Source organism: Chaetomium tenue, assembly GCF_020726465.1.
Source record: "Chaetomium tenue strain MPI-SDFR-AT-0079 chromosome Unknown F5144scaffold_1, whole genome shotgun sequence".
NCBI lineage: Eukaryota > Fungi > Ascomycota > Sordariomycetes > Sordariales > Chaetomiaceae > Chaetomium > Chaetomium tenue.
The window spans coordinates 2,084,921-2,105,462 of NW_027117329.1; the positions used below are offsets into that span (position 1 = coordinate 2,084,921).

General features: G+C 58.1%; 9 protein-coding genes across 9 annotated transcripts; 4 read left to right on the top strand and 5 right to left on the bottom strand.

Annotated features, from left to right (window-relative positions):
* Window positions 1-434: 434 nt before the first annotated feature.
* F5144DRAFT_636218 (uncharacterized protein) lies at window positions 435-4,495 on the top strand (the record flags this gene model as incomplete). The annotated part of the gene is made up of 3 exons (XM_066792627.1): window positions 435-1,177; window positions 1,295-3,434; window positions 3,494-4,495. Exons 1-3 carry the CDS (start codon window positions 768-770, stop codon window positions 4,493-4,495), a joined length of 3,552 nt encoding a protein of 1,183 aa, XP_066648219.1. The 5' UTR covers window positions 435-767.
* Window positions 4,496-4,753: 258 nt separating this feature from the next.
* Window positions 4,754-5,320, bottom strand: F5144DRAFT_625024 (uncharacterized protein; the record flags this gene model as incomplete). Its single annotated transcript, XM_066792213.1, has 2 exons — window positions 5,072-5,320; window positions 4,754-4,993 (listed from the first exon to the last, which is right to left on the bottom strand). Exons 1-2 carry the CDS (start codon window positions 5,216-5,218, stop codon window positions 4,754-4,756), a joined length of 387 nt encoding a protein of 128 aa, XP_066648220.1. The 5' UTR covers window positions 5,219-5,320.
* An 885-nt stretch (window positions 5,321-6,205) lies between these two features.
* F5144DRAFT_479948 (glutathione-dependent formaldehyde dehydrogenase) lies at window positions 6,206-7,782 on the top strand (the record flags this gene model as incomplete). Its single annotated transcript, XM_066785201.1, has 5 exons — window positions 6,206-6,226; window positions 6,337-6,466; window positions 6,603-6,738; window positions 6,860-7,500; window positions 7,565-7,782. 5 exons carry the CDS (start codon window positions 6,206-6,208, stop codon window positions 7,780-7,782), a joined length of 1,146 nt encoding a protein of 381 aa, XP_066648221.1.
* Window positions 7,783-8,799: 1,017 nt separating this feature from the next.
* Window positions 8,800-9,289, top strand: F5144DRAFT_27174 (uncharacterized protein). The gene has a single exon (XM_066783628.1). The coding sequence runs from the start codon at window positions 8,971-8,973 to the stop codon at window positions 9,235-9,237; it is 267 nt and encodes an 88-aa protein (XP_066648222.1). The 5' UTR covers window positions 8,800-8,970; the 3' UTR covers window positions 9,238-9,289.
* A 256-nt stretch (window positions 9,290-9,545) lies between these two features.
* Window positions 9,546-10,302, bottom strand: F5144DRAFT_27263 (uncharacterized protein). Its single transcript, XM_066783636.1, has one exon. The coding sequence runs from the start codon at window positions 10,069-10,071 to the stop codon at window positions 9,577-9,579; it is 495 nt and encodes a 164-aa protein (XP_066648223.1). The 5' UTR covers window positions 10,072-10,302; the 3' UTR covers window positions 9,546-9,576.
* A 1-nt stretch (window position 10,303) lies between these two features.
* Window positions 10,304-11,014, top strand: F5144DRAFT_27166 (uncharacterized protein). The gene is made up of 2 exons (XM_066783626.1): window positions 10,304-10,672; window positions 10,763-11,014. The coding sequence occupies exons 1-2, from the start codon at window positions 10,535-10,537 to the stop codon at window positions 10,835-10,837; spliced, it is 213 nt and encodes a 70-aa protein (XP_066648224.1). The 5' UTR covers window positions 10,304-10,534; the 3' UTR covers window positions 10,838-11,014.
* A 746-nt stretch (window positions 11,015-11,760) lies between these two features.
* F5144DRAFT_616964 (putative serine esterase-domain-containing protein) lies at window positions 11,761-16,032 on the bottom strand. Its single transcript, XM_066791866.1, has 6 exons — window positions 15,619-16,032; window positions 14,317-15,551; window positions 13,329-13,652; window positions 13,223-13,296; window positions 12,849-13,122; window positions 11,761-12,763 (listed from the first exon to the last, which is right to left on the bottom strand). The coding sequence occupies exons 1-6, from the start codon at window positions 15,679-15,681 to the stop codon at window positions 11,923-11,925; spliced, it is 2,811 nt and encodes a 936-aa protein (XP_066648225.1). The 5' UTR covers window positions 15,682-16,032; the 3' UTR covers window positions 11,761-11,922.
* A 203-nt stretch (window positions 16,033-16,235) lies between these two features.
* F5144DRAFT_480205 (uncharacterized protein) lies at window positions 16,236-17,176 on the bottom strand (the record flags this gene model as incomplete). The annotated part of the gene is made up of 2 exons (XM_066785215.1): window positions 16,236-16,614; window positions 16,755-17,176. 2 exons carry the CDS (start codon window positions 17,174-17,176, stop codon window positions 16,236-16,238), a joined length of 801 nt encoding a protein of 266 aa, XP_066648226.1.
* A 386-nt stretch (window positions 17,177-17,562) lies between these two features.
* F5144DRAFT_27376 (PLC-like phosphodiesterase) lies at window positions 17,563-19,381 on the bottom strand. Its single transcript, XM_066783651.1, has 4 exons — window positions 19,005-19,381; window positions 18,689-18,882; window positions 18,269-18,562; window positions 17,563-18,164 (listed from the first exon to the last, which is right to left on the bottom strand). The coding sequence occupies exons 1-4, from the start codon at window positions 19,060-19,062 to the stop codon at window positions 17,679-17,681; spliced, it is 1,032 nt and encodes a 343-aa protein (XP_066648227.1). The 5' UTR covers window positions 19,063-19,381; the 3' UTR covers window positions 17,563-17,678.
* Window positions 19,382-20,542: the final 1,161 nt, after the last annotated feature.

Sequence of the window (20,542 nt, forward strand, 5' to 3'; positions counted from 1 at the left end):
TACATAATGTGTCATGTATCTCAGAAGCACGAGCGGCATCGGGTGGTGCGGACGGCCCTTTGGAGATACCCTACGGTTCCTCTGATGGGTAGCTAATTCATCACCTGGCCTGCTCTAACCAGATACATCTTATTCTGCCCTTTTTGTTTCTTTCCTGCTGTGTATTTTGTGATGTGTATGTACTATGATCTTATGGGGTGAAAAGTTGAGGGTGGTGGCGTATGAGTTTGGCCAAGTCATAGCGTTGAAGCGATTATATTGTTTTGGAAGTGAAATCAGTTGTGGAATAGAACGAACATACCAGATAACTAGTTTGTCATGCTCGAAACATTGATTGTGCCTTGTCCATCCATCCAAGCGTGAACGGAACTTGCCGAGGCGCGCAGACAACCGCCAAAAAAGTCGCGTCTGTGCAACCTGCCAAAGCTCTCCCAGTTTTGGAGCTTTGTCCATTGCCAAGCGAAAGCCACAACCAGACTTCGAAACAACATTGCACGCTGGCAATTGCCATCCACCGACCATCATCACGAACGGTCGCCCTCTAGGTCACGGCCGATATGTAATCCGGTCATTTCGAACAAACTGATAGCTACCTTGACCGATTGTCGATCGACCCTGCGCGCACGCAGCCTACCCTTCGACAAAACAACACCAGAACCAAACCCGACCGACCGATTCCACGCGAACGAACGAACGAAACCCAACAGCGCCAACAACACCCAACCCCCAAGACACAACAAAACAAACAACCAAAAAACAAAACCAAAATGTCCACCCCCTTCAACTTCCACCTCCCCTCCACCTCCAGAAACAGCATCTTCGACCCCGACCCCCCAGCCCTCCCCTCCACCCCCGACCGCGCGAACCACCGCGGCAAACAACCCTCCTCCAGACCCAACCCCACAACCGCTGACCCCCTCTACACCAACGCAAGCCACCGCTCCACCACCCCGTCCGGCCCGCCCCCGCCCTCTGCTCGGGGAGGAGGAGCAGGAGGAGGAAACGAGGACGACGACGACGAGGACCCCCATAACTCGTCTACCGCTAGCTTCACGCCGGCCGGCGCGCCGTCGGCGAGCTATTTGGGGAGTTCCCTGCTGAGGGGTATGTCGACTGCGAGAGGTGCTGGTGGTGGTGGTGGTGGGGGTGGGAGGGAGCAGCAGCCTGCGAGGGGGCTGTTTACGGCGGGGGTTGGGGCCGGGGTGGGAGCTGCGGAAGGGGCACCGCCGCCAAGGGGGTTGTTTACTGGTGGTGGGGGGTTTTCTGATTCTGCTGGTGGTGGTGGTGGTGGGAGTAGTCGTGGGGGGTTGTTTACGGGGATTGGGGGAGGGTTTGAGTCCGCCGGTGGGTTTACCGGGCTGGGGGATGGGAAGAAGAATCTGTTTGCGGGGACGGGGGCGCAGAAGCGGAATGCGCCGCTGGGGAGGTCGATTATTAGGGGTCCGGGCCATGCGCGCCAGCCGTCGAGGCTGAGCAGGGCGGTGGCGGTTGATGAGGAGGAGGAGAGCCCTAGGCTGGGTGGGAGGGGGCCTGCGCCTGCGCCTGCTAGCAAGACGTTTGGGGTGCCGTTTGATGACGACGATGACGAGGAGGGCGACAGCGATATGTGGCTGGATTTACCCTCGACTGCGGGGATCGGGGCGGGTTTGCCCACGATTGGGGATGAGTCGGATCTGTTGATGATGGCCACGCCCGCCGCGACTGAGAGGGTGCGCCGTGAGGCCGAGGATATCTTCCGCGCGTCGTCGTTCCCCGCCGGGGGCCCGGTGCGGAGGACTGAGTACCACTATGCTGCGCTCGCCAAGGATGTTTATCAACAGATGGGGACCGCGCAGGTTACCGAAACCCCGCAGGTTATTCTAGGGACGGAGAATCTACTTGCAATGCTCTACGACGAGGGGGTGGGCGAGGCGGAGGACGAGGAGAAGATGGACGATACCCTGGCAACCGTCTCAGCCAAGGTGGCCGCGCTCTGGAAGGGTCATGTGGATAAGCTCCCGCGTCGGACCGAAGACCATGCCGCCGAGATTGGGCCTGGTCCGCACGCCTCCCCGTTCGAGAAGGCCAACTACCTCGCCAACCTGGCCCTACAGATCCACCACACGCGGTACGAGGAGAGCGGCATGGCGCGTGCGGAACCCCTCCCCGAGACGCTGTTCCGCTGGTTGAACGAATACCACGACATGTACGGCAACCAGGTCGAGGAGATCCTCCGGTACCGGCCCAGCCCGGCGTGCCACTCGCTGTTTTGGCAGGCCGTCTTCATCGCGCTCCTTCGCGGCAAGGTGAGCGACGCGGCGCGGCTGCTCTACCAGGCTGGTTGGGGCCACGTTCGCCGCGGCCAGCGCGGTGAATACGCCTATGTCGATCGTGCGCTCGAGAACGTGCAGCGCGCGGTCGACGAGACGATCGGTGTGCTAGAGAGCTGCCCGGGCTACGACGGCAACTGGGAGATCTGGAACAGCGACTGGACCCTGTTCCGCGTGCGCGCGCAGGGCTCACTCGAGCATCTCAGGCGGTTTGCCGAGGGCAAGGACAGCGCATTCGGCGAATCGACCTTCTCGGCCTCCAATACATCGGCAAGAGGTAGGCAGTCCATGGCCGGTCTGGCCAGGCGCGCCGAGAGTCAGGTGCCGTGGGAGATTTACGAGAACCTGAATATCGTGTTCGACATCGTTCTCGGCCAGCAGGGCGCCATTCTGGAAGCGGCGCAGGACTGGCTCGAGGCTACGGTCGGTCTGTTCGGCTGGTGGGACGAGCGGAAGTCCCACACGGACAAGCCCTTCTCTATGTCACAGTCGCTGTCGCGATCGCAGGCTCTGGTTCTCGCCTCGACACCCGCGGCGGACACGGACAGCTATCTCGACAGGCTTGCGCACACGTTCCATTTGGCGGTGGAATCCGACTTCCACTTCAACTCCCAAAATGCCGTCGAAATTGGCATGGCCTGTCTTTTCGAGGATAATATCAAGGGCGTCATTGGCCTGCTCCGCGGCTGGTCGCTTCCCGTTGCCGCTGCGGTGGCTGAGATTGCCTCGCTCGGAAAATGGCTGCCTCCCCACCAGCCTTCTGGGGTGTTTGGGCTCGAGGATCTGGACATGGACGATTTGGAGGTCCTCGGCATGGATCCTGACGCGCCGGATGAGATCGACGGCATCAAGGACAGCACGCTGGTGCAGTACGCCCAAGCACTAGCCGACTATGACGGCCTATCCACGGTGAAGGACAGGCTGGGTGTCTCGAGGGAAGGCTGGGAGCTGTCGATCAGCGTCCTTGGCCGGATGGACTCGCCGGAACGGTCAGAGGAGATGGTGAGAGACGTGGTAGAGCACCTGGTTCAAGAGTTGCATGTGGACTCGAATGCTACGGTGGACCGGTTGTGGCTGCTGTTGAACGAGCTCGGCATGATCGAGTTTGCGGAGGATACAACAGAGGTGAGTGCTACAGCATACCGACTTTGAAAACTACCTACCTAGTTACTAACCCTTTCCAGGCCTACGGAGACATCCTCGCCCGGGAGTCTCATCGCTATGGCGAGGCCATGTGGTACTACGCCCTCGCCCACCGCCCGGGCAAGGTCCGCGAGGTCATGAACCTGCTCATCTCCTACTCCCTAATCCAGTCCACGGCATTCCCGCCCGCCAACGACCTCGACGACTACCTCCACAAACTGCTCACCGACCGCCAGAACACGCTCGAGCAGTGCGCCAACCAGGACATGGAGGCCGCCGAGCTCCTCGGCAAAATGCTCAGCGGCTACGCCTCGTTGCGCCAGTTCTACGACATCCGCGACAACGAGCACGCCCTCCCGCACGCCTCCCCGCACGCGCGGCGGCAGCAGGCGGCCACAGCCCTCGTCAGCGTCATCGCCAGCTCGGACGACAACATCCGCGGCGGCCTGTTCGACCAGACGCGCGACGGCATCGTCAGCGAGGACTTTTTACTCGCCCTGCTCGGCGAGGCCCTCGTCTTTGTCTCCAACCCGGACGACACCAGCGTCCACCACCACAGCCACGGCTATGGCTACGGCCACCCGGCCGACCCCGCCGGCCCGGCCGTCTCCCTCGACCAGATCGACGTCATCCTCAAGGCCATCGAGGACCTGCAGGCCGTCGACGACAGGGTCTATCACGCCTCGGACGAGTTCCTGCAGCTCGTGCTGGCGTCCACGCCGGGCGGGCTGAAGGGCTCCACGCCGGCGGATTTGCTCAAGAAGAGTGGTGCTGCCGGTGGCGGTGGTGCTGCTGGTGCTACTGGTGGTGGGCAGGGAGGGAATGTGATGCTGGCGGGTAGCTCGCTGGTGGCGAGCCAGCTGCAGCGGTCGCTTACTGGTGGTGGCGCGCTGGGGAAGGTGGCTGTTAAGAGGGGGTGGGATTGGCGGGCGGAGGTCACGACTAAGACGAGGGGGCGGGATGTCATGAAGAGGTTGAGGTTGGGGTTGGCGAAGGATTTGGCGGGGTTGTGGTTGGAGGAGGCCGGTGAGATGGCTTGGTAGATTTGGTAGACGGGTTTGTCCTGTCTGATGGGGAAGCCGCTATGGGATGGGTTTAATCACTGGGTGGAAAATGACGTTTGGGTGTTTGGGTTAACTATTTTAGATTAGGAACTGAATGTACGGTTTGTGTAATACCCATTGGGATTGCCTAGGCTCGTACACGGATGCTCTACGGCGGAGAATTTGGTGACCAGGGACTCATAACTATCAGCACCTAGTTTCATATGCTTAGGTACTTCTGCTTCCGCTAAGAAATATCTACTCCAACCACCCCGTCTCCCCCGCAAAGACTTCCTTCCACGTCTGCCCTTCCCCACGCCGGAACTCCCGGACAGCTACGACGTCTTGGGCTCCAAAGTTGCCGTACAGATGCGGACACCCGTTCGTCCCGTCGACCTCGTCCCACTTGACGCTGGACGCGTCAAAGTTGGCTAGGCGCAGCTTGAGGATGTAGAAGGAGGTGGTGTCTTTGAAGAAGAGGTCGGATGTGATGGGTATCTTTTGGGGGGGTGAGTGTTAGCATTAGGTTATTGGTAAAGAACGAGTTTTGGTGTAAAGGGGGAGTGAGTGACATGCCTGCCATGAGGTGCTTAGGTGCACGAAACCGTCTTGCTGGTCGAGGTCTGATAGGGGGTATGGTGAGGGGATCGGGTCTGGTGGGGCGGATGGGATGATTTTGTAGACGAATTCAGGAAGGGGAGAGGGAGGAGGGAGGGGGGCCATCTTGGTGGTTGGTGTAGTTGGTGTGGTTGGTTCTTATATCTTGGGGTGTGTTGAAGTTGTGAGGTTGTGAGAACATTCTCTTGAGTTGGATTAGTAAATCACAAGCCGCTCATATACCCCCACTTTTGCACCATCGTGAGCCTCTACAAGTATTTAAATGTCTAATCTTGTTAGAAAGATCTAAGACTAGCACAGTTCAACATTAGAGGCACATCCGATTCAGCTCATCATAGCAAGTCAACCCCTAAAGTCCTACTATCATGTGCAATTTCTTAATGGCTATATATCAGTCGCCCTCTGCGTGATGATGTGAAGACAACCGCATCTCCTACACAATACTGCTTCATAGATAGCATTGGACATACACATAGGTCCAAAAGCACTAAGTAGATCAGGATGAAGTAAACAGAAACACTCATATACTTAGCGAATTCAAGTGAGAGTTTACCTACTAGAGCTTCCTGCTCTAATTCGGCACATTGAACTAGCTTCCGATAGCTTCCCCTTCGGAAAAGTGGATTAAGCTTCAGGCAGGCCACAACACCGAGACACGCAATATTGTTTCTCAGTGACGGGATTGTCTCCCTCAACCCGAGCAAGGGGAGTGGTCTTACCAAGAACCCCCACTCAGTGCAAGGACTTGAAGGGCGTGATGAACTGCCGAGCCGCAACGAGGCCAAAGGTAGGAAACAAACACTTGGCGGGCGGGATGCCGTAAAATCACCGAAGCCGCCAGAATGCCGAAGGATAAAAGGTGAACAAGCAGTGGCAGTGGCGGGCGCACTCGGCAATCTTGACCCCTCAGGGAACCCCACCTTGGGAAGGCGGGGTCAAATTGTCCCCGAATGACGAAGAGGGAGGTCGACTTTTTGTTTTGTTGAGGGGACAAAAGGGAAGGAGCTTCGTTGTATTCCTAAACTGACCGAGTTGAGCTTACTGGTTCTGCTCTCGATCAATTCATTCAACCCAAGATCACGAACCATCACAATGGCTTCAACAGTAGGAAAGGTGAGTTATGACGAATGTCAATAACAAACAACTACCCCGCAGCGACTTAAGCTATCACCAGGGAATTGCCACCCTGCTACGTGAGCTTCGCTAACATCTCCAACTCGTAGACCATCACCTGCAAGGCGGCTATCGCCTGGGGCCCTGGAAAGGAGCTCAGCTACGAGGATGTCGAGGTATTACCGCCGCGGGCCCACGAGGTGCGCATCAAGATCGAATACACGGGCGTGTGCCACACAGGTAAACGACCCGCCCCTCCATTGTTGAAACCTAAAATCCCCGGACACCTTGATGGCCATCTTGTCCACCTAGGCACCGGGGTGTGTGTATACCGTCGTGTGTACTGCCAGGTACTAATGCCATCCCAATGCTACAGATGCCTACACCCTCTCTGGCAAGGATCCCGAGGGTGCCTTCCCTGTGATCCTCGGACACGAGGGCGCGGGCACCGTCGAGTCGGTCGGTGAGGGCGTCACCAACGTCAAGCCCGGCGACCACGTCGTGGCTCTCTAGTATGTCACTACTCTCTTTTCCCAACACAACACAACACAACACCTGCACCTCCCTCCTTACCTTACCTATCTAATGTCCCACCCATGACCAACTGCTAACCTAACCTCCCCCCACCAAAAGCACCCCCGAGTGCGGAGAATGCAAGTTCTGCAAGTCCAACAAGACCAACCTCTGCGGCAAGATCCGCGCGACGCAGGGCAAGGGCGTCATGCCGGACGGGACGAGCCGGTTCCGGGCGCGCGGCCAGGACATCCTGCACTTCATGGGCACCTCCACCTTCAGCCAGTACACCGTCGTGGCCGACATCTCGGTCGTGGCCGTGCAGCAGGACGCCCCCATGGACCGCACCTGCCTGCTCGGCTGCGGCATCACCACCGGGTACGGCGCGGCACGCATCACCGCCCGCGTCGAGGAGGGCAGCAACATCGCCGTGTTTGGCGCGGGCTGTGTCGGGTTGAGCGTGGTGCAGGGCGCCGTGGCTCAGAAGGCTGGGAAGATTATTGTTGTGGATGTCAACCCGGCTAAGGAGGAGTGGGCGCGCCGGTTTGGTGCCACGGATTTTGTCAACCCAACCCAGCTCCCCGAGGGCAAGAGCGTGGTCGACCGCCTGATCGAGATGACGGATGGCGGGTGTGATTACACGTTCGACTGCACTGGTAATGTCAGTGTGATGCGGGCTGCGCTCGAGGCGTGCCACAAGGGCTGGGGCGAGAGCATTATTATCGGCGTGGCGGCCGCGGGTCAGGAGATCGCGACGAGGCGTGAGTTTAATTCCTTGGTTTCGATTCTGAAAGTATTGTGGCTAACCGACCAACCTCGTCTTAGCATTCCAACTTGTCACCGGCCGCGTCTGGAGGGGCAGTGCGTTTGGCGGCGTCAAGGGCCGCAGCCAGCTGCCGGACCTGGTCACCGACTACCTCGAGGGCCGGCTCAAGGTCGACGAGTTCATCACGCACCGCAAGACGCTACCCGAGATCAACGACGCTTTCGAGGTCATGAAGCAGGGCGACTGCATCCGCGCCGTCCTGAACATGCAGGCCTAAGGAAGGGTGTGGGTAGCTTGGGGTGGCAACGGTGTCGGGTGGGCTGGCTGTCTTGAGGCTGTATGTTTGTTTGGGGGTACAAGAGTGAACTACATGTTGGTGACCTTTATGAAATTGAGGCAAAACTGTATGTTGGGAGTACAATAGCGAATCTCATTGATGACCAGTTATGCGGTTAAGACGAGCCCTGTTGTGATTTCGCTTCGGCTAGAGGCTAGCTATGCCTTTGCCTTACTCGATCTCCTTGGTTTAGTGTTAGCCGAGCCGATACGTAGTGGAAGTGGCACTAGTCTAGACTCTGAGAGTCGTGATCTGATGGCGAGGGGCAAGTTGTCGCCATCTGTGTCAATTTGGTGCTTTGTCCTCGACGATGACGTTATTAGCCACAGCATTGGACCTCGAAAACCCCTGGACAAAGGTCGTCCGAACAAGGCATCGTTTTCCCTCGCGCACTATTCTATTCGGGGAATTCTGAATCGGACTACGGCTGATTGATGGTTCTTAAACCGGACGAGTACGAAAGTAGAAGCAATATGTTTTCGCCTATTGCAGGTTCTGTGTGCTGACTCGCTGAGGTGAGACCTGCATCTGTCGCTGCCGGATGGGCGGCTGGGACTTGCTCACGCTCGTCGTTAGTTGGTTGTCGTCGCTCGGATGAAGTCGGGCCCATGGAAGCGCCCGGTTTCCTGCTTGGTTCGGTGACGGCCACATGTTCCCGGCCTCGAGCCGGCTGAAGGAGTTTTTAGGAGGGATCATCCCCCCTCCCTGCAGTGGGCGTTCGCAATATCCGAGCCGAAGGGCAGCGGCTGATCCGCCGCCTCTTTGCTCCTCTTGAGAGAATGGCATGGTGGAGAGAGACCGGTGTGACCGCCCATCACGCGGCCGCGGTAGGCGGTCAGGTCCGGGGGCAGCGTCCTCCTGGGCGCGGCAACGCCGGCACGGCTTACATAGTATGGTGCGATGACGATGTGGGCTGATTTTGGGTTTGGGCTTGAAGGGACGGCGGGAGGTTGTATACCCTGAAGGAGGACTTAGGCATCGCACGCATGCGTTTTGGGTAGTTTTGGGCTTTCATGCAAGTCTGACGATGCTCATGGCGGCAGTCTTGGCTGGGTTGGGACTGGGTGAGAGGCAATTCAGGACCTTGAGGTAGGGAAGGGGACGGGAAGCAAGGGCTCTCGCGGAGAAATGGAAAAATCTTGGTTTGCCATTGTCTGGTGTCTCGCCCCGGAGGCGATGCGTGGCCAATGGCTTTTCAATAGTTGCGTGCTCATGCATCAACCAGAAACCACTAGGCCAAGGCCCGATCTGGATCAGCTTGGTGTCTTAATCGAGGGCTCCTTATTTGGGATTGCGGGCGGCACGCGATCGAGCAGGCGAGGCGATGGAGACTTGAGCGGAGATGGAATTGGCGCTCCGGCTCGAATTAGCGACTCATGTCTCAACTGGGATTAACTAACCGTAAGCAGCTGGGGATTGCGACACCTGATCGTGCCTGCCGGATACTGTTGATAACAATGGAAACAACCGTTTGGCATCGCACCTTCCTCCCGGTTAGTTACCTTCTCTCTTTTGGGCTCCGTCGTTGGGTAACTCTTAACTCAACATGCCTACCAGGTCCAAGTTAGTTAATTTCCGAACCGTTTGCCTCCAAATTGTCTTCCAACTAACCGCCATTCTGCGTTTGCGCCAGCGTGGTTCGGCTGCCCCTCGGATAGCGAGGATGGGGTGACCGGATTAGGTTAGTTAAACCCGTTGTCGAATTCAGTTGCGTCCCTCTCCACTTAACCCGCGCTAAGGGCCCTGGCACTTACCCTTGCGGCAGGCTCGATATGCAACTTTGGAGATCTGTTGTCCCACGTTGCAGACGCACTGGATCAATTGTGCATCAAGTACCCAATACCGATAACTACCTCCCTGCCCGACCACTGGGAATGACCCAAACCGCCTTTTGCGGGTTGCTCCCACACGGGCCGGCTTATCGCGCGCTGTTTTCTCCAACATGCACAGACAGATGTACATAGTGAAGATCGAATTTCCGGATGCAAAAGCCCGGCGGCTCACGGCAACTGGGGCCCGTCCTGGGCCTTTATCTTCCGTCGGATGGTCCGTTTCTGGCACAACAGGCCTCGCCGAGATTGCAGCATAGCATGCGGCTTTGATGGCCGAAAACCTCCAACTCGTCATGGCAAGGGTAGCCTTGCGTTTGCGAATATGCAGTCCGCCACGGCAAAGCGGGCGCCAAAGCCAGAACAGTTCTGTTGGGTGGCTCAGTGGAGGTTGGGCCATGCCGCGGCTCTCTCCGACTTGGCCAAGCCGGTTACACAGAGCCTTGTTTGTACCTTTGTACACTCGCCCCTTGGCCGCCTCACCGGGGCCAGCTGTCCAAGGGCTTCCACCTCTTTCCAGTTTCGTTCGTCCGGCTAGCTTCCATTCTCGTCAGTTGGCCACCACTTCCCGGGGTTCGGTCACCACGTGAGTGCCTTGTTGTCCGGGGCATACCTCCCAGTTGCCCTCCCCTTTATAGTCTCGCCGGCTCCCTTGGCTTGTCACCGTTTCGCTTTGCTCCTTTCCCATCCACGGACTCGCTCATCCCTCTTTGACGACGACGACGACTACCACAACACCGCCTAGAGACCGCAAACGTAATCTTGCGCCTGCCTGCCAGCTACTAGCCAGGGTTCCTTCGATCCGACGCATCAGCCCACCAGCCACCGACACCGCTCCAGTCCCCCCACCACAACCCGCCAACATGCCTAAGGTCAAGTGCTCGTTCGAGGACTGCAAGTTCGTTGCTCAGCGCATCGTGGGCGACTGCACCTTCTGCGAGGGTTCTTTCTGCAAGAACCACCGCCTGTTGGAGGACCACAAGTGCCAGAACCTCGAAGACGTAAGTTGCTACCCAGCGCCGTCCCAGTGGTGGCTCGTCGGCTTGTCCGGAATTCTCCCTGAGGACGTGCTGGCTGACCTTCTTTCAAAGTGCAAGAGGGAAGCGTTTGAGCAAAACGCGATGCAGCTCAACAAGGAGCGGACGCAGGTCATCAAGACCGCATAGACGTCATTCAACGACCCACTGACCGACCGACCGGTTAACGAGCCTACTCGCGACGAGGGGCGGCGGCGATTATTACACGACGGTCACAGAAGCCGGGCCGCGGGGTTACGCCGCTGGACCTCGTATCCGATCCGAGCGCTTTACCTACGGCGCATCATTCGATTCACACCCTCCAACACATCAACGGGGGTAACACGGGGTTGCCCGGCGCACGGAATGGGGGGTTTTATGTATTATTGCTATTTTGGCACGGCGTTTGGGGTGGATGGATGGGGTTTTGATACACCGCCCTTGCTTCCACGATTTAAGGGCAAGTGGCGAGTTAGGATGGGTTGATATGAAGGCTATCTACTTCATAGACACTGCGCCAGCACGTTCTGGGTTGCTCCCCTGCTGCCGATATGACCATCGGCCAGTTTGGCGGAATATACAATCGATTGAATTCCAAACGACTCGTGCATTATTTCGGACGTAACTCGTTTTTTTTGTTGGTGATGCGTCATCCTGCCCTGATGACGATCAGCGGCGGTGCGGCCTCCGATATCGTCCGCTGGATGACTCGATGCGTGCCAAGAATGACGGGGCTTTGGGGGCATGTGGGGTGCAAACGGAGATAATGGGGTGAGATAATGACGGTTGGGGAGACGTCACGGGTGGCTTTGCGATGGTTGGATTCAAGTTTGTTCATATAATGCGAAACTCTTGAGAGGGCTTGGTTGGAAAGAACATAGGGGGAGAATGGAGGAAAGGGGGAACAGGTACAATTTAGAAAATTAGAGTTATTAACAACCTCTGCTTGGGTTGGATCCCTTCAATCTTTTGTTTTTGACTTTGTTTAGTTGTGATATGTAGGTGTAAAGGAGTAAAAGGCCGCCCTCTCGAGAACAGGTGGGGAATTCAACAACACCAAGAACTAGACCTGAGCATGGGAAATTTATTAATTACTTCGGCACAAAGGCCAGACTTAGATATGACTCAGCGTCTGATGCCCCAAGAACTCTAGAGTATCACATGCTACGCTACGGCGCAGACTGCGGAGCCGCCATCTCATCCCAACATCACTCCCGCTAAATTACCTAGTTGCTTTATAGCTCCTCCTCCTTCACCCGTGGGCTTCCCAATCGCGCTTTATCCTCGTCAACCGCCACCTCTCCCTCTTCTTTCTTAACTTCTACCGCCGTTTTCTCTTCGCTCTCTGCCTTCTTCGCCCCCACTACTCTCTCCCCCTCTACCTTTACAGCCTCGTCCTTCACCTCTTCTTCCTCCACCTCTTTTACATCCTCCTCTTTCACTTCCCCTTTCACCTCCTCTTCCATCTCCTCTCCCAACTCTTCTTCCTCCTTCACCTGCCTCTTCACTTCCATTTCGACGTCCTCCTCCACCGTTTCCTTCACTTCCTCCTTCACCTCACCTACTGCCTCCCCATCCTCCTCCACCACTACCTCCTCCTCTTTTACCTCCCTCTTCACCTCCCTCTTCACCCCCCCTTCCACCTTCACCCCCTCCTCCCCCCTCCTCCTCCTCCCCTCCGCCACCTTCGCCCTATCCGCACTCTTACACAACCCCCCCAACCCCACCTCACAATCCCCACACCGCCTCCCCACCGGCAAACAAACCGACTGCCCCAGCCCCACCAACAACCAATTAATCTCGCGCCACCGCTCCCGCGGCAGCCACGACTCGAGCGCGGCACGCGTCTCCTCGGGGTTGCGCGAGGCCGGGGACTGCCACCCCCACAGGTTGGTGATGCGGTGCACGTGCACGTCGACGCCGATGCCCTCGACCCGGTTCCACCCGTTGGGCGCGCTCATGCAGAGGTGGGCCATCTTGGGGCCGACGCCGGGGAGGGAGGTGAGACCCGCGATGGTGGGCGGGATGTCCGAGTTGAAGTTGGCGCGGAGGAGGGCCGCGGTGGTTTTGAGGTATCTTTTTAGAGGGGGGAGGTGGTTAGTTGGGTTTTTGGGGGGGGGGGGGGGGGGGGAGGGGTTGGAGAAGGGTGGGTATTACATACTTTGTCTTGTTGTTGTGAAACCCGACCTTCCCGATCAGCTCATTGAGCACAGCCGGGTCGACGGCCAGCATGTTCTCCAGGTTGAGCCCCGGCGGAGCTCCGGGTGTGTGCGGCGGCAGCTCGTTCTGCAGGCGGGCCATGGCGGCGGCGTTGACCGTGTCCTTGGTCTGGCTCGACAGCATCAGGGCGACGAGCGTGTGGAAGCGGCGGTCACGAGCGCTAGCGCCGGGCAGCGCGAGCCGCTCGCACCCCATCGTGTCCACCGCCGCGTTGGCTGCGGCGCCCGTGAGGCGCATCTCCTTGACCAGGTCGTAGATCTTTTCCCAGTCGGAGGGGGGTGTGACGGTGACGGCGCCGGTGGTTGCATCGGTTACTTTGCGCGCGGGCTTGCGTACGCGGCCGCGGGGTTTGGGCTTGGTTTCTGGCTTCTCGTCGTCGGAGCTGGGTTCTTCTGACTTGATCTTGGACTTGGCCTCGGACTTGATCTCAGACTTGACCTCGGCCTTGATTTCGACCTTTGCCGTCCTCGCTGACACTCGCCGAGGAGTTGACTGGGTGACTGTCTCGGTGCGCTTGCGCTTGCGCGCGGGCCTCGGCGTGACGGCATCTTCAATGTCGGAGCCCAGTGTCACCCCAGGCTCGTCATTATTGTTGCTAGGGCCTGCCGCTGAGCTATCGGTTGCGCCAGCCCACGCGAACCGTGCGAGGGTGGAGGACCGGGTCGAGCGGCGGGGGATGACTGTCGTGAGGGGGGTGTCGAAGTACTTGGACGTTTCTTTCGCAACGCGTGAGGGCCGCATAGTTCTAAGCATGCGACGCAGAGTGTATTAGGCGCACTTTCTCAAGGGAATGTTGGTGTAGTAAGATGGTTCTCGAGAATTGGTGCTCTTGCCCCGTTTATTTTATCAAGTCCCCTATCCAACCTGTCGGGTCGGTCGTGTCGGCGTTAACCTAACCCAAAGGGGAAGGATAGCTTAAAATTGCGGGTGATATTACTGGTCAGCGCATTTTAAAGTCAACAACCCCGATGGACACCAGTTGGCCGTGGCTCCGTTTCGTCCAGAGTCTCATCTGATATTCTATCTTTCTCACTGCCAAAGAGAATTCAACACCAGATAGGCTTTTTGCTACATGCTATTTGAAGGCACCACCTAAACCTGTAACATGTCTTCCGCCGTATATGACCCGAACCCTGATGACAGCTTGATCACAATGAGAGATGCTAGCATACGAAGTGTGCTTATAACTTCAACTAAAAGGGTTGTCTAGGACGATGGTATTCTCCCAAATCCGCAACTCCCAAAAATCATCCAACCAACGCGCTCTACGCTACCAAAGCACCACCAACGCCAAACCCGTTAGTTAAGCCATATTACATCCAGTATTAACCTCCCTCTAAGCCGGCCCAAATCAAACCAAAAACTCAGCCGTCACCCAATGCCGCAGCACCACCCCGCCCTCCGCAAACCCCTCTTTCTCCGTCCTCACAATGATAGCCGCATGGCTATGGCGATGCTTGTGAATCCACACCGGATACTTCCTCCACCCCAGCTTATCCAGCGCCTCGATCGCCGCAAACTGATACCCCGCCAGCGCCAGCGTCGGGAACCCGCCCTCCTGCGTGCGCGACCGCTTCCGCTCCAGCGCGAGGATCTTCCTCGCACCCCCATTCTCCTCATCCTCCCCCGCCGAAGCCGACGCCGACGACCCATCATCATCATCATCACCAACCAGATACGCCTGATTCTGGGAGCTGCTCAAATTCTCATAGGCATCCTCCACCGCCTCGCGGATCTCCTTGATCCACAGGTTGACGCGGAAGTCCTGCACGCGGATGCCGGCCAGGCCGCGCTCGTGCAGCCGCACCCGCCGCGACGACCGCACCGTCTGGATGGCCGAGTTGATCAGGAAGGCCACCACGCCCAGCGGGATGAACAGCGCCAGCGCCGCGATGAAGGGCACGCGCTTGGCCCATTTCTCGACGCTGGTTTGGAGGGTTTCGGGTTCGCTTGGTGGTGGGGGCGGGGTGGTTGAGACGGGTTCGGTCGGGTCGAGGATTACGTCGTCCCAGCCGGGGAGGTAGCGCACGGTGACTTTGGAGAGGTCCGTGTAGGGGTCGGTTTTGGTGATGCCGGTGGTGTAGTAGACGGCGCTGCGGTCGTTGGTGATGTTGGTGTAGAGGGTGTGGCGCTTGAACTTGGCGAGCCCGGACATGAAGATGGAGTTGGGGTCGGCCAGCACCGCGATCAGCGGCTTGCCCGTGTCGCGGAACTTGTCGATGCCGAAGAGCTGGCGGCCCGACATGCAGAGCGTCCGCGCGCCCAAGACGTTCCACACCTGGTTTGCCCACCCGCGCAGGGGGGTTCGTACGCCGAGGAAGGGGCTGGCGAACGCCGTGAAGTTCATGCACTCGAGGTTGTCTAGGACGCCCCGCGCGAAGAGCAGGCCGATCGCATACCTCGCGACAAGCCCCCCTAGCGAATACCCCACGATGCTGATTTTTTTGATGTTGCCCCCCTTGCTCTTGATCACCTCCAGCTCCTCCTCGATCTCAACGCACACGCGCTCGCCGCCAAGTTCGATGCCATCGTACGTGAAGGACCCGCTGTTGCGTTTCGCGAGGAGGATGTAGACCTGCTCCGGGGGGTATTGTGCTCGTAAGGCTTTGGCGACAGACGCCATGTGGTTGGGATTTCCCCATAACTAGTGTTGGCACATTGCGACGTCAGCAGCCGTCTGTGTAGTGGTTATGCGATGCGAGGGGACTCACCCCATGCACGAGCACCACGAGGTGATCGGCTTCTGGGTTTCCGCCCGAGTATTCTTCTGCCATTGTTGATTGATGCTAGTAATCAGGGGTTAAACGGTCTAAACTGTCAGGGACACGAAGAACATTCTGCATTCTGGGTTGACTTGGTATATTAATATTAATAGACATGATGAGGCGTCGTCGGCGGAGCATTGCGATCCCGACCCCCCGGATCTTCAATGTTCAGCGCATTCGTTTGCTGCTGAGGGCTGAGTCCAGGCGCTGCAATGCCCACGTCAGCGCGGAGATAACGCCAATTAAGCCCTGAGACCGGGGATTTTCTGTGCATTGGTGGTGGGGCCAAGCCGCCGACGGGGCGGAAATTGGTCCGAACGGCGTGGAGAGATCCGACAGCAATGGAACCTTCCTTCCACGTCTCTCATCAAATTTCCTCGAACAAAGAACAAACATAATTTTCAAAATGTGATATTACTGAACACTTTTCTTGCTCGATCTGGTCCTTTTTTTCTCTTATCGATGAAAACAATATTCCGATCAGCGGTAATATTCCCTCCCCAATGTCACCACCCGAAACACAACCATTAGGAAATATGACCAGTCACAAAACTATATCATAATTACCGTACTGCCTGCCTATTCAAGGGAAAACCATCCATCACCGCCCGCTCATACAGCCGAACATAGCGGTCGTGGGACTCACAAAAAGGCTGCCCCTGTATCGGTTCGCCGAGGCAGACTGGGAAGTCGCTCGGCTGATCAGGGCGCTGGAACGCGCACACATGCTCCGAGCAACGGTCGAAGTCGTCCAGGGCTCCGTTTCCGCAGTTGGCTTTCTCACAAGTGTGAGGGGCGCAGACGCCGCCGGTGTTGGGATAGGAGGTGTTGGGGCATTGCTTGCCTTCGCCGTTTCTCCAGGCGCAACGGTGGCTCTTGCAGAATATAGCCGAGCGGGATCGTGGCTGGGGGCATTCGTGGCCTTCTTCGGTTGCAATCGCGCTGATGCGTGGGGGCATGTTGAGTTAGCTCACCAGGATATACCCTCGTGAGAGAGTCTTGGGGGAAGAGCGGCGGGGGGTGGTTCGCACCAGCTATGGGTCGTGCAATATCCTGAGCTTCTGCTGGCTTCCGCGGCACACAGCGAGCCATCGTTCGCCTTCCACTTGCACAGCGTGGCTGCATGGGCTGAGCAGTACTCCCTCCCTTGAATCTTCGGCTCGGGACACCGCTCGGTGCCATAAAGGAACCCGATGCAGTTGTGTCGCTCGTGACGTTCGCAATATACCGACTGCTGGGTGTTGGGTAGCCAGCCCGCAAGAGGGTCGATGTCGCCATGAGCGAGACTCAGTGGCGTTCTCGTGCATCGACGCCCGTTGGAGCGTTTGTATCTGCATAGATGGCTGATACAAACGGGCTCAATGCTCTCCCGGCCCTTGGCAGCGGCCCGGCCGCAGGCAACGCTCGCGCCGAGGTGGGCGTCTGTGATGACAACACAGGCCGAAGGGCGCTGGCTAGCCCTTTTCTTCGCATCGGGGAAGATAAAATGGACGGCTCGAGGCATCGATATCCGGTTCTGCTGTGTTTTCGCAAGTTGGGGTATGGCGAATATGGGCCGTCCGTTGCAGCCTGCGGGTTCCCCACCTTGTCTTATACACCATCGCGGGCAAAAGACTCCCCTGGTCTTGCGCTGAGTGCCGTCGCGATACTGCCTAGTTCTGTGTGACAATGCTAACTCGCCGGCGATGTAGAAGCGCAAAGCCAGAAGCACACCCGGGTAACACCGTGTCAAGGTTGGGTGGCCGTCGATCGGCTTCTGGCCGCCCGCCGGCATGACATGATGGAGTTGTTACCGAAGCTGCCATTGCACAAAACACGGATATCACCATGTCTACCTAGACCCCGCAGGATTATCTGCATATGGTGTGGTGGTACCCGCGAGCCTCTAGCCTGATCCCAGGCTGCCATCCAACCGATAGCGGCATGCTCCAGCAAAAGGGTGACATCAACCACCCGCTCATGAACGAAGTGCACATCCCCACCGATAAACACCCGCACAACACCAATCACGGCTTTCCTGGCACTGTCACACCACTAGGCTTCCTCCTCGAACCCATGGTATTCAGCCGGCGCCACAACAACAGCGAAAACACCAGCGCCGCGGCCTGCAAGACCGCGGCCCGGGCATACAACCCCACCGCACGCGGCCACTTGACCCCAGGGACAGCCATAGCAGCCCCAACCCCCAACCGATCCAACACACCACTCATCCGACCAACCTCATCAGTAATAACCCCATCAATGCCCTTGCGCACCGCCCATTCCATCCACCCTTCCTCGTTGACCGTCCACACGAACAGCTTGCGGCCGCGCTCGCCCGCCGCCCGCCGGAACGCCGCCCCGAGCGGGCCCACCAGGCTCGGCTGGAACAGGTTGAAGTGCACGTCCGCGTGCTGGTCGGAAAGGAATCGCCGGGCGTAGAGGAGCGAGAAGCCGATGTAGGCGAGGGCGTGGCCGGGCAGGTGGAGGCGCGCGTGGTGGATGTAGTTTTCCTATGTAGGGGAAGAGGGTGTTAGTTGGGTGTGTTAGTTAGGGGTAGGATAGCGGGATAGGGGTGGTAAAAGAGTGAAGGTAAATAAAAAAAGGGGCGGCGTACATTCCACGCCCCAACGACGATCCTCTCCTTCCAGCCCTTCCCGCCCTCCCACGGCGGGACGGAGGCGACGGTCCGCGCGATGGCGGGCAGCAGCACCTCCGGGTCGTCGTCGGTCTTGATGTCCAGCAGCAGCCAGACGGAAGCCAGCTCGGGCCGGGCCAGCCACTCGAGCAGGTCCGAGAGCCGGGGCATGCCCTGGTGCGGTTCCTGTAACGTCTGCAGTGTGCGCAGGTACGACCAGTCGCAGTCGGCGATCTTGGTGTCGATGCCGAAGCACCGCTTGAGCGTCGCGTCCTAGCAGGAGAAAAAAAAAGGGGGTTGCTGTCATCAGCCGTTGTTTTGTCACACACACGCACGGCGCTCACTCGCTCTCCCGTGTGAAAGTGCACCCGTTAAGTGGTCTGGTGTCTAGCTGCTCACATGGGACAGTACGACCACGCCGTCGCGAGACAGGTGTAGGTCCGTCTCGAGCGCGTGTGCGCCGGCCACCACGGCGCCGTGGAAGGCGGCCATGGAGTTCTCTGGGAACGCTGCCTTGTAGCCCCGGTGTCCGATGTTTTGCGGTAGACGCGGCTTTCCGGAGCTCGGGCCGGACTCGGCGGCGCTTATTGTGCCTGTGCCCGGGATAGGGGCTTATACACATGGCAACGGGCGTCAGCGTCCGTTCGGAGCCTAACCCGGCACGGTATGTACGGTGCGGGTAATACCCGGGGTGGGGCGGCATAACAGGACTTACCTGAGGCGCCGGCCTGCAGCGCCCCGTCTTGGAGGAGGGGCATCTCTTCGGGCGACATGGATGGATAGGGGTGATGGACGAATGAGTGGATGGATGGATAACTTCAAGATTTACTTCGATCTGGGGCGAAACGAGTGACTTTGGATGAATCCACCCTTTCAGCCTCACAGGCCAAAGGTTTTAAGAAGCCAGCAGCAATGGCGCACTCTCGGCGACTTCGTCAGCCTTCGTGCCTTCACAGTGGCGTTTCGGGTTCCGGGCACATTCCAAGCCCGGCAGCGGAGATAGGTAGGCCACGGCTTCAAGCCCCACTAACGCCGGCCTGCCGGTTCCCGCTTTCGGTTCATCATGTTCCCACATGGGGTTTTGATGGGGTACGAATAGGGGATAGTTAGGGCATGTGGCGCGAGCAGAGACAGCGGTCGCCCTCCCACTCTCCCAGCCCACCAGCCGATGACCTACGAGACATTCGCCAAGTATATAGAAAACAAAGCTAGAAACGAAACGGATTCCGGTCCTCAGTTAAACCATCCCCTACCCTCGGCTAGTTTAGCCTAAACCACCGCCCGCTTCTCTTCGCAGCGTTGCACACGGCTATCGCCCGCACGTGGGGGGAATAAAAGGCACAAAAAAGGTACAGCCTGCAAGGTGCACAAGCACCCCTGGCAGGCATGTACATATGTACATACAATGTTGCGCGGACGGAAGCTCGCCCCCGGGGTCACTATGTGCTCCTTCCGACGGGACGGGGATCGGGGGAGGCGGAGAGGAACTGCACAGTCATGCATGGATGGGTAGTATAATCATGCCCTGTCATCGCCGACCATCCCATCATCATCGCCATCTTGGCCATCCCGCTGCGCCCACATCCCGGAACCCTGACAAACCGGACAGCCGGCGGAACATGCCGGCCACACCCACGCAGTACCTCTTTTTCCCTGCTGTGTATGTACGAGTCAAGCGTGTCAAAGTTCACACCTTTCAGGGGACGCTTTGTCTTGCCCCTGACTATCCCGACCATCACAACCCCCCCCCCCTCCCACCATCAAGAGCCCCCCGATGAACCCCCTCGATCAGCCACCCGGTAGTTGACGAAGGGGGGGGGCACTGGGGTATCCGTGGCTCGGCAGTTGAGTAACTCTACGCCCTAACTAACAGCTTGAGCAAACTAACTAGTTAGCCACTTAGCCTCCGAGTGACTTCATCGACGCCGCGCATCAAAACCGGCTTCCCCCTTGAATCCCTGACCCAATCAGACGGGATCCAAACCCTCCGGCGAGATCTCCCCCAGGACGGAGGAGTGCTTGATCCACTTGAGTCAAGCAAGTCCGGCTGAGTCTGGCAATCTGTGGGGAGGCGTTGGGCGGTGGGGTGGTGGAGCATACAGGAATATACTACCGACTTCGGTGATCGATCCACCACGAGCCCCAACAAAAGTGAGCGGGTCTATGAAGTGGCTCAGTCTTGATCACGATGGTTGGTCACACGGCCCAAGGCCAAGTGATTTTGGTCATCTTGTTTTGAGTTGCTAGTGAAGC